The sequence below is a fragment of the Rhineura floridana genome, chromosome 7 (genome assembly GCF_030035675.1).
Source record: "Rhineura floridana isolate rRhiFlo1 chromosome 7, rRhiFlo1.hap2, whole genome shotgun sequence".
In the NCBI taxonomy this organism is placed as follows: Eukaryota; Metazoa; Chordata; class Lepidosauria; order Squamata; family Rhineuridae; genus Rhineura; species Rhineura floridana.
In genome coordinates, this window is record NC_084486.1 from 106,513,617 (window position 1) to 106,526,241 (window position 12,625).

At 40.1% G+C, this 12,625-nt stretch overlaps 1 protein-coding gene across 2 annotated transcripts in view; it reads right to left on the reverse strand.

Annotated features, from left to right (window-relative positions):
• Positions 1-1,101: 1,101 nt before the first annotated feature.
• Positions 1,102-12,625, reverse strand: part of EPHA4 (EPH receptor A4) — a 215,321-nt gene continuing 203,797 nt past the window's right edge. The window contains exons 16-18 of one of the 2 annotated variants that reach the window (XM_061636780.1): positions 8,616-8,771; positions 7,487-8,323; positions 1,102-3,528 (exon numbers count right to left, since the gene is read on the reverse strand). In XM_061636780.1, the coding sequence (XP_061492764.1) occupies positions 8,209-8,323; positions 8,616-8,771 (271 nt within the window). In that variant the 3' untranslated portion in view covers positions 1,102-3,528; positions 7,487-8,208. Of the gene's footprint in view, positions 3,529-7,451; positions 8,324-8,615; positions 8,772-12,625 lie in introns of both variants that reach the window. The other variant, XM_061636781.1, reaches the window with a different exon arrangement.

The window sequence follows — 12,625 nt, forward strand, 5'->3', positions numbered from 1 at the left end:
GGTGGGAGGAGGAGGGCAGGATCAATCATTTGCATGCTTTTTGAGTTCAATGGAATTTACTCCTGTGCAATCATGCTTAGGAAAGGTGAAACTGACCTGGGGGAGAGGCAGGGAGGGGTGGAGGGAGGGAGGGGTGGAGGAAGGGGGAGGGGAAGAGATTGAGTGGGTAGAGGTGAAGCCCCTTTCCTTTCCAAAAGGAAAACGTATAGCACATGTAGTCTCCCACCCAAATTGAAACTAAAGCTATCACTGGCCACATCCACACCAGGCCTTTATTGCACTTTACAGTCACAGCTTCCCCCAAAGAATCCTGGGAAGCCGAGTTAGTGAAGGGTGCTGAGAGTTGCTACGAGATGCCCTGTTCCCCTCACAGAGCTTTAATCAGAGCAGCTCACTGCTGAACCACTCTGGCCTTTGGAGCTTTGTCAGGGGAATAGAAGTCCCGTCAGCACCCTTCACAAACTACACTTCTGAGGATTCTCTGGGGCAAGCCATGACTGTCTCAAGTGAAATCAAAGTCTGGTGTGGGTGTGGCCCTGATTAGGCAAGCCAAGCAGCTGTGAGTCTGGCTTTTAGTACACTGACAGTTGGTTCTTACTGAGTATGCCCGACATTATCATTGAGTTCTAGCCAGTTCTGTGAACCTGGCTGTTTTTTAATGCATTTCAACAAATTATGAGAACTCTTTCAGAAAAAAGTCCCAAAGGGGCTGGTTTCTCTCTCTCTTTTTACACTTTGAACTCTCGATTCTCTCTGACTTTTTTGTGTATCACTATGAAAATTTAGAGAGTTGTTAAGTAAGCATTTTTGAGTTCAGGACTGTAAGGTTTTGTTTTGAAATGACCTTATGGGAAGCATCAGAATGGCATGGGGGCGGTATTTTCAATTTAACATTGCAGAATGTGAGCAATCCATGCTGGCTATAGTATACAGCCACTCTCGTAGCTGTATAATTTAATAAAAGGGATCACATTTGAGATTTGTACAGCAACTACTTTATTATTTTCAAATGCAAACTTTTGCATTTAGCTTGCTATTTTACAATTTTACAAACTAGGTATAAAAGACCATAAATAAATGACATAAGTTATGTGTACCTACGACTGATGGAGAGGGAAAAATTACAAATTAAAACAAAATAGAAAATCTATATTTCTAACCAAGAGATCGTTCAAATCTGCAAACCAAGCGATGCACTGTTAAGACTTTTCTTTTTCTTCCCCAGATTGGACTAAAATATTATATGCCTCATACATTCTAATTTTTTAACCACAGTTCTTGCATATTCTAACACACTGCAGTGATACAAAAAAATAAATGTACTCTCTCTCTCTTTTTAATCTGTCTAATTAGTATTCAGGATGCTTTCTTTCTGGTTATGAAAATGTCATGTAAAAGAAAAATACTGCTTTGAAGTCCCATTTACTGGCAAGAACCAGCTTCTTCTTCTTTTATACATATATATATATATTTAATACATAGATCCATCACAAAGTTAATACAGCAAGAAACCTGGACAAACATCAACCGGTGGGATTGTGAGCAGAACAATTTCCTAACGTACGGAGGTTTGCTGTTTTAAGAGTCCTGTTGATGTCTCATCTGTAAGCAGGAAGAAATGGAGGCCAGTTTTCTATTAATTTCTGGATGCTGCTGGGTTGTTTGTGTGTGGTGTCTTTTCCCCCATTCAAGCTCTGTTTAGCACATTTGACTGCAATCTGAGTATGCTGGGTTTGCAGTCCACAGTTTTTGCAACTTGTCTCCTTGACAGTGCTGTGTCTTGCCTTCAGCACAACTACACAAACCAAGAAATACTGGTCTTCAATTTTATGTTCATCAGACAAAAAACAAAACAACCTTTAAAATGGGAATGGGGAAAAGGAGGGAGGGAGAAGGAGAAGTGAGGATGAATAATAAACTCCAGATAAACTGTTTTAGGGGCTCATTCAATGCCAAACATTTTTAATGCAATATTTACACATTCCTTTCCTTCATTCCCTCCCCCACAGCATGTTGGATAGACTGTCCTGTTTTGGCTTGCTGTGCTGCACTGTATCTCAGTAGGGAAGAGTCTTCTATAACCAGAAAGCAGGTCAAGCACATCATCTGCTGAGCTCAAAATGTGGAATGGCAGTCCATTCCCTAGACTCCTGCATTCAGCTCGCCTCCAAGAACAGTAGTATACAGAAAAGTAATAGTGAACTCTCCAGACTCTGTAAACTTTCCTAGATAGGACCATTAGGTCATCACCACTTATTGCAGACTTGTACAGTAATTTACCTACTGTGTAGAAACATGATCGTTTTTGCAAACCTCTTGCTAACCTTCAAAATCTTGTATTCTTTCACTTGGGAGAAAATAAAATAGTTTGCTCAACAATCATTCATGGGCCCCAAAGTCCTCGCAGGTGACACACTGAATAATTTACTCCTGTGAATGGATAAGGATTGCATATTTCTGTTTGTGTTCATCAAGTCTCTCAAATATCTTTTCCAGAGAGGGAAAAAAAGGCTATTTAATAGTTCAGTTCAAAACAAATGCTGATGGATGAAGACTTCATCTCCACCTACTTTCCCTTAAAGTACTGCTGCTTCAATAATGAACAGGCCTTGACAAGTCTTATGGTTATTGATTGAATTCTTTATCACAGTTATGGAACTCACTATGGATCATTCCACAACTCAAGTGAAAGTGTCCCTGTTCTAGGCTGAAGAACTATTTGTTAAGGTTAGTGTGGCAGCTACATAATACATGAATAGATACAGGACTGTAACATTCAGAAGAGTGTGTTTTTTCTCACTACCGTTGCATAGGTCACCTACTGGCCCGGTAACTCAACAGCTCAGCAACAACCGTCAAGTTATCTGAGATGCTATCTGCATGTTCATGAGTGGCCCTGGGCAACAGGCAACACAGAAGCACACACATGTAAGTGCACACACACACACCCAAGGCCATACATACACTCACACATTCCCGGAAGAGATAATAAGTTATTTTCCATTCTATTAAAAATATTGATATTATCACAATGATACACTCTCTGTAAAAGATAACTTCACTGTCATATGCAGTCTCAGCTTTTTTTGAACTGGATTCTGTGCTACTGCACCTGACCCTGGCATCCATGGTCATGACTTGCAGAGCTCTGGTATTTGCACTCATACAAATGCAGCAGTGACATGCAGAAAAAAAGAACACACATACATACACACACAAATTAAATAAATGGAGTGAGGAAAGAAAAGTCTATAGGGCTTTGATCCAGTACATTCCTCAAGTGGCAATGAAAGAGCTGTATCTGGACCTGTTCGTCTTTCAGTTTTGTTGCTGACAAAAATAAAAATTAAAAAAAAAGCCAAAAGGACACTCTTCAGGGAGCAACGCTGCTTATATAGTACATCTTCTCTATCGACAGTGCTGAGGAAACCGGGACACTGGAAGGCTTTTGCGTCTGGTCTGTTAATCCTCCAAAGTCAACATGGGCACCAGGAAGGGCTGAGTCCAAGAAAGCAAGATCCGTTTTCCCTTAAAAAAAAAAAAGGACATCAGACAAATGCAAGGTCACCATGTAGGAAGCTAGGACAAGGATTGGTATGCCCTTTTCAGCCTCACTACGATACTGCTGTCTGAATGATTTTGCCTAGTTCTTAATTTGGGTTAGATTAGAGCCATGAATGTAGGGATGGGAAATTATCTTCATTTATTGAATTGCAAAAGAAAACATAAAGCTTGCTCGCCTTAGGAGCGTGATTCCAACTTTGGGTTGGGCAGCTTGTATGTTGATTTTCCAGACAAGCCAGGCTGAAAGGAAAAAAGGAGGGATGCATCTCTAATAGGGATTGCAGCTCAGTGATAGAGTAGATGCTTTGCCTGATTCAATATCCTGAAATCTCCTGTTTACACAAAGGACCAAAGGAATCTCTTCTGAGAACCTGGAAAGCCAATGTCAGTATCAGACAATACTAGGCTAGATGGACCAATGGTCTGACTCCATATAAGTTAGCTTGCTGTTGTCATAGTTTCTTTTATGGCAGAGGTTCACAGAACTGCACAGAGGAAACAGGTGTTTACAGCTGGCACTTTGTTTGCATCTCTGCTGCATTAGTGTACCATACACCGATTAATCCAGCACCACCTAGCGTGCTTAGTATTGGCTCTGATCCAGAAATCTGGCAGCACAGGACTTGAGCATGTTGTTGTGCTCCTAGTGTTGCCTACTTTGTCTATACAGGCATACCCTGCTTTAACGTATGCAATAGGACTGGAGAGTATACTTTAAGCGAAAATAACCTTTAAGTGAAGCAATTGTCTTCACTTGTACTGCATGCAATCACCACTAGATGGCGTCGTCACCATGCCAATAAGGTATACGGGGTATGGGGACAAATGGAGCATGTACGTTATAGCGAGGCAACGTTAAGCGGGGCAACGTTAAGCACGGTATGCCTGTATTATAAAAGCTGACAGAATAGTGATGTTCTTTCCTGTTGTGATAATCTATGTGGTGGGGGTAAGACCAATGATGAAGATATGCAAGTACTGTTGTGCTCTTGGACTTCTGGAGAGGGATGAGTATGTCTGATTAATGATGATAGTGGGTTACACACAAAAACACCTGGACATTTCAGGTGAACTTCTAGCAGACATGCGGCTGACATGCACATAATGCTAAAGCTATGGTTTAGCATAGAAGGGGCAGGGGGGACTTTCTGGTGCATGTGCCACATTGGGCCTGCCAGGCCATTTTGCCCGTGAGGCTGTTTTCCCAAAACCATGTCCACCTACCCACACCTGATGTCATTTGTAACATTGGGTGTAGGGCAGGTAGAGATGTGGTTGGATTGGCTGCTCATGTAGCCCATTCATGGAGAAAGCAGAATTGAACTCAGCTGATAGGCAGGGAGTTCAATCCTGCTTGGTTTAGCTGTGCGAGTGAGTGCCATTATGACATCAGATGATTAGCAGGTGGGTGATCCCGACCACCTGTGAAAGTTGGCCTGTGGGGGTTGGGAATAAAGATATGACCCACCAGCTCAAAAAGGTTCCCTACCTCTGAGCTAGAACACGCCCAATTGGAGCTTCAGGTTCATACTCTCCCTTCTCCTGCATAGTCAGGAGAAGGACTTTGTTTAGTTTCTGTCTTAGGATCCTGTTTTAGGATTTGATATGAATCAGAGGTTGTGCTTTAAAATAAACTCTGGTCAATTTGTTAACAAGCCAACTTCACACTATGGGTTATGAAGGTGAACTGTTTAGCTAGAATTTGTTTAAATCACAAAGCCAGGATTCTTTGGAAGTGAAGACTGAGGCTTCACTCAGGTCATGCTTTAGTCCTTGGCCCATGGATGTATCCTATTTCAGCAAACAGCATAATCCAAATAAGTATGTCTGTATATGTGACTGTGTTTTTCATAAACACCCCACATTTCTCTATATTTAAAAACTAAATTAGACAAGATGGGATCAGGTCTCTCTAAATTTGAGGGGGGAAGCAGCCATAGAGATATAATTTGGAATGGGGGGAGGAGAAATAGAAGTTTTAACCCTTTAACTACAATGAAAATCTCTCCCCCCATCTCCCTGAAGTTACTATTTGTCCTGTTAGGAAAACTTACATGGTACCTGTAAGCTTTCCCTAATATGGCAAATAGAAGCTTGGAGAAGGTCGGAACAATATTCTATGAGACTAAGGGTTAAAAAAACCATCTTTCCTAATTTGATCCTAGTCTGATTTTCTGTGCAAGCATGCATGCACACACACAGCTTTTTTTTAAAAAAAGTTTAAGAAGCAGGACATCCAATCATGGATCTCTGTTGTCTATTCTCATTTGGTTCAGAAAAATCTTAATATTTTCAGTGAATCTCAAAGCCTAATATTCTCCAGCAAATGTGTTAAAATATGACTGTTTTAAGTCACCTTTAAACAAAAACACCACCACCATATTCTTCTAAATAGAAAAGCTTTTATGGGTAATTCTGTAAAAAGGTTTTACTAAGCTGTCATAGTTTGACAGGTTCCAAATTTAGCATTCCATGTTCCCAATAATTTGCTTTCAGAGTCAAGTTCATAGGGGAAGCTTGTGGTTAAAATCGGTAAGTTGTTGTTACAAGTGACAAAAAATGATGAGAGTGACATTGGGAATATGGCAAGTTTGACTTGTTCAATTCACTCAGTGCTCCCGGCTTCCAAATAAATGCAGTGATTTCTGACAAATCAAACTGAAGTGTCATTCTCTCTTTGTGCTGAAGCTGCTGTCATGAGTAGATAGAACTAGAGAGGGGAAAAATCAAAGCTGAAAACCTAATAGGTGATGTTACCATCCTCAGAATAATAAGCTCAGCTGAAATCGTGGCATCACCTTATGACACTCATATTCTCTGCACCAAATCATCAACAGGTTTAATTCTCTTTCATTCCTGTACACTTCTCTGGTTACAAAACTACTTGAGATCTGGCTCTAAGGCTACAATCTCTTATTTGGAAGTGATTCCCATTGGGCTGAGATGGCTTTCCAGGTAAACATGCATGGAATTGGGTTGCATACCACTTTTGAATGACAAATCAAAACAAAGTGGGCACAACTGTAAGTTAAATATTTCCTCTTTTATCAGCATACAGTCCAGACAGCTGTTGATTTTTTTTTAAAAGCCTGATGGATATAAACAGCTGGATATGTTATGCCTTGGAGAGTAAAGCAAGAGCCTACAACACTTTTCAACTCTCAGTGGTGTTATAAATATATTATTATAAGTAATAATATTAATTTATCATGTTCCTCTCTCTGTACAGAGAATGGATGTTCAAGAGCTGAAATTAGATCACAGATTATCTCAGCACTGGTAGTTCCAGGACAGATTCCATGTCACATCAGTTCTGTAATTGTGTGGCAACAGGACAATAATCTTTTTAGGGCAGATCCACAGTGGGTTGATATATGGCTAACAGCAGTAGTGAGAAACTGCCCCAAATAAGGAGGTGGGGTATGAATTCCATCAAGCTTTCTATGTAGCAAACTAACACAGACTTTTCCTAGGCAATTGGTGGTTTATCTCTCTATGTCATTTTTAAAAAAACTGTGGTAGTGAGTCAGCCCTGACCTCCAGTGCATCTGCTATCCATATGCTAGACACCACAGCAACATAGGAACCTATGTGTGTAGAGCCCAATGTATGTAGAACTAGACCATGTAATCTGCATACCACAAAACAGAGTGTAAAGATCATGTAGCCTGAGCCTACAAGGCTCTACAAAAGTAATGTCCAATGCAGGGATGTCAGGCATTATGATGTTGGGAAATTGAGCCAACCAATGCAATCTCAATCCCCTATGCATAGAAAACAAACATCTAAGTTAAAATGTCTTATTAAATTAAAAAAGAAAAAATGGTATTTATTAGTTACATTCATAAACACATTCTATTTTATTACTGATAAGGAAATGAAATCACCATGATCACAGTGGGGAAGCCGTATTTCCACTGACCTTTTCAGTGTTGCACAATTAATTGTCTCTTAGAAGGGCAAAAGGATGCAAGTCTGGAAGATCCATAGTCAAGAATGGCTGACTGTTTTCAAAAATGATGATTGGTATAAGACTCAAACAATACTTCCCTCTCCAAAAAAAATAATAATCCAGTAATCCACAAAGATTGCACTCTGTCTCAGATTGCAAGTAGGCAAATCTTTGATTGAGAGGCACTGATCAGCCAAAGGATATTCTCCCTCAAGGTACCATTGATGCTCAGAATATGCCAACATTTCTTGGTACAGAAGATTCTTCATTCCACAAGGTGAATAACTGTGGTTCACCCCACAGATCAAACACAATGATTGTAATCCCAATGGCTGTTGAGGAACAACAGTATTTTCCTTCGTTTATCTGGTAGCAAACACCGCATCAGAACTTGTATGTGATGTTATATAGATACATGTATATTACATAATGTCAATCCAAACAGAAGTATATTCCAAGAAACAATTTGTTCCAGGCCTGTTTGCAAATGACGAGCTGTCATTTCTGTAGGTCCCCTCCCCACAACACTCTCCGCAAACTTTATGTATCAACCAATGCTGCAAATCTTTTTTTAATTATTATTATTATTATTTCAAATGGCGAGGAGAAGTAAAAAAAAGTGCAGTTCTTCAATTAAAGTGCATGGATGAGGTAAACTAATTTCAAGAGTTTTGAGTTAATTCAGTACTGGTTCAAACCGGAACCATTCTGCCGTGCATTTGTTGCATTTGGGTCCTCATTGCCTGGACGCTGCTCAGAATCTTATTCTGGTGTGCAATGGCAGTAATTCCAATTCTCGCCAGGTCACTGCATGAAGCAAAAAGGAAGAAACCAAAGGGTGAAAATTTTATGTCAGAAGCAGATCCAGTAAAATATATTAGAGGCAAGCACATACAAAAAAATGAGAAAAGAATGCAAAGCAAGGTGAAAGTATATTAATGCTTAATTAAAACATTAGAAGGCATTTTGAAATGATACACATTGTAGACTAAAGGCATTCCAATACTGTAACGAGTACAATGATAAGCAGCGCAAAGCAAAAAAAAAGCTGATTAAATCCAGATTTACCAGTTTTTTTGTTATACCGCTGAGTACTTACTCCTGGTTCATATGCACGACAGCCTCTAGGGTAGTGTAGCTGGCAGCTGTGAAGTTATCCTTGTATCGCTCCATCTTAATAGCCTGGAGCCAATCACCAACAGAAACTACAGCTGAGAATTCAGGAGAACTTGGATCCAGCAGAGCTGTATTAGGTCTAGGAACGACAACAAAAAAGAACAGATTAAAAAGATGTCTGCCTCAGCCACAATAAAAATTCAACTAGAGTTTATACTGCACAATCGGAAGTCGGAATAGATAAGAGAGGCATCGAATCCTTGAGATTTGTAAGAAACAAGACTCAAAAAGCAGGAAATGCAATTGTTTCCCACACAAATGTATAAGGAGGAAAAGTTCCAAAATGCTTAAGCACTAAGAGTGCTTAGCAAAAAATCCAAAATGTGTTAGGACTATCTTTACTTGGTCACAAAGAGTATTTAGGTGCTTTACTGAAATATAGGTAAAAATACATATCTAAAACACTGTGGGGAGCTTTAGAAGCATACTTGTTCTTGTAAATCTAATTCTAAGTGATCTGAGGTCCCATAAAAAAAAGGGTTGCCCAATGCACTGCTTTCCTGCTGGACAGTACAAAAGTGAGCCATTGTAAACAAAGGTAGTTATTAATCTTCTGTCTGATGAGATTAATGGTCTCAGTCCCTTTGGGGAACAATCTGTCAAGTCTCACTTATTCAGTTTTTAAATGTTTGTGATACTGTAATGTGGCTGCAACATTGTCACAATGCCATCATAAACCTTATCCCAAGCAGGTATGTACAGACACCATCTTCTGTGTGCAGACTATTAGGCATGTCCTCAGTGCCAATTCATACTCTCAAAATCTTTCTTCCTGTGAGATATCCCAACCATCCTCAGGAGCACGTTCACCTGAAATTCTTAACATGTGAGCTGGGTTCTCAAGGATACAGTTGCCAATATCTAGAAACATTACCTCTCACCATACATGAAAAAAGTGCTACCACAATTGTATATATTGCTGACAGAAAACTAGCTGATCTATCTGCTAAGTGGCAAGTTTTCCACTGGGGACAGTCATAACACACAATGTACAGGAAGATTTTGACTGTACACAAGAGTGCAGTTTAAGATGCATAATTTAAAAATGGAATAAAGTCAGAAGTGCCTGTTGCCGCATTAATCTATGATGCACAGAGACCAGAAAGGAAATAGACTGCACAGACAGTCTGGTGCAAACTTGTTTGTCAATGCAAGATATCATATAATTAAGAATTTCCAGAAGGTGCCTATCCAACCTTTCCCTAGAATTTATTAAACCGGAATTCACTGCACCATTCTGATCCTCCAAAATGCAACAGGCTACAGAAACCTATTTCATCCATAACATTTTGAAAAGTAAAGTGGTCTTAACGGGAAACAATCTACTGTGACTGAATCAACCTCACTCTATGTACCTCTTGTCTACCATGAAAAATCAGAGCTTCATTCAACATAACTGAAACATCAGTTGTTGAACTAAGTGCTCTCATACAGTTTGGAAGCTCAGAACTTAATGAAGGCTTCAACCAGACATGTTCCTGGCCAAGTCTGCTAACTGCCTGCACACAAAGCAGGGACGATATGAAGTTAATCCACTTTAATCAAGCAGTTCCTGACTGACATTTTGTGCCAGGACTAGCACAGAATAATGGTGGCTTTGATCTTTGTTTGGTGGAATGCGTGTTTCAGTTTTCCAATTCAGATATCTGTAGGATATTTTTTAATATAATCAGTGCATGCATTAATACAGTGTTTTATTATTTTACACCCATTGTAAGCAGCACTGGTTTTGAATATGCCATAGTACATTACTCCTATCTCAGATTTTAATTTTTTTTAAAGATGATTGTTGTAATTTATTTCAATAGGATCAAAGACTGGGTGTATGCCAGGCATCTTATAAGTTATTGTCCAAGATTGCTCTCATTTTGAATGAATGGTACTTCTAATTCTTAACAGCTGCCACACCCCTTTCTATAGCTGGTATATTTAGAGTGCATCAAAGTGTAAGTAATGGTTAGTCACAAAAGGGCACTTATTTGGTAGCTTTCACTGTACAGATACACAGATTAAGTGCAAACACACATCTTTTGCTTTGCACTGCATGCACGTGTAAAAAGGTACTTCTGACCCTTGGAGGAAATGAACCGTGAATATCAGATTCTAGATTGCAGTAGTAACTAAGAGTTGTCAGAGATATATGCTTATCAGTACACTAAAATCAAATACAACTGAAGGAGATTAAACAGTTGATATTATGTGGCACTCTCTCTTAAATAATTTAACACAGACAGAGGGATACATTTCCTAGGCTCCAGATGCAATTAGAGCAATCTGGAGAAAACAGGAGTATAGTGGCCTCAGAGGGATAATAACCTGTCTTGGGTAATGTAAATGGTAAGCAATGGTCACCGAGGGGCATACTCATTTAAACATGAAAAACCACTTTCTCCTTGATGCTTGACTGTCAGCAGCTGAATCTAGTACTGTCCGGCCTCTGTTGACACATTCACTTGTTTGAGGAGGCTCATTTGAGAGACATGCAATTGTGATTTCCCCTCAGCGTCATTCTTAGAATATTTGTTGCTTATGTCACATCTCGCCTCTGGTCAGCTATGACAACTTGTTCCTGGAGACACATGATGGATTATGCAGTTCTCCCCCTTCTTTAAGCAGAGAAGGAACAGCAAAATAATAAAACAGCCCGCAAGCATGAGATGTTATGCTTCTGTTCCTGTTCATCTCAGTCAAATATGGCTAATCCTATTTACTTGTAAGGTGAGGTCTGGCATGCCAATCTAAAAACAACCACCCTTGCATGAGTAGCCTTATCACTAATACCAGCAAAATAAATTTTGAGGAACCTAGAAAGCTTTCCCCACATAATACTCATACTTGTCATGGGTTGGATCATAGGAACATGCCCTGCTGTACCAGTCTAACAGCTCATCTAGCCTAACATCCTTTTGTCACATTAGCCAACCAGATGCCCATGAGAAGTCCACAAGCAGGGCTTGAGCATAACAGCACCCACCCCACTTGTGATTCCCAGCAACTGGTATTCATACTGCCTCTGACAATAGAGATGGTACGTAGCCATTATGGCTTGTAGCCACTGATAGCTTTATCTTCCGTGAAAGGGAACCTGAGAATTGGTGGCCTCTCCTGAATGGTGTGGGACTGTGAAGTGGGGTGCTTCTGGGGAAAGGTAAAATTGTCTCAAACTGGTAGAACATTCTATCAGTAGAATTCATGAGAAGATTTTTGGAGAGTTTCTTAGAATTCAATCCCATATAATGAGCTGTTTCTTTCTGACACCAGCAACAATCCCCATGACTGCTTAAGTCCATTATGAGAATGGGACAAGCTCTTCAGCCTCATGCAGTATAATAACCTACGCATGTTTACTCAGAAATAAATGACACTGGATTTAATGGGACTTAATCCCGCCATGGGCTCCTACTGGGAGGGAGGGTAGAATATAAATCTAATAAATAATAATAAGTAAGTGTGCAGAAGATTTCAGTCCTAGACCCTGTTCTTAAACACTTACACCTGCTCTTAGAATCACAATAGTACCACTGCAGCATCATTTTACATCCCAGACAGGTGACAGATCATTCCCAAATAGTTAAATTTAGGGCCAAATTATGTTACATAGGAAATCCATGGATGGGCTGTCAATTTCTTTGGAGCAACACTGGAGAGTGGGGACATGTTTGATGCTTCCCCCCTCTCCCCCACGCTGTCTTCCCAATCAAAATAGCTACTTACCACTTGCCCAATGGGCACATTTTAAGAAAAGCAAACAATGAAACAAAAACAGTGGCAAGACCCAATCCCAGATCTTCCATGCAGTGGTGGGTGGCACCCATTGGGACTGGTGGGGCAGAAAACAGGGAGCCCAATAGTAGATGGAGCCACAGCCAATGGCAGGCAGTACCAACTCATTCTAGCTTATTCCCCATCCTCCTTCCTGCTGAGTTCTACCAA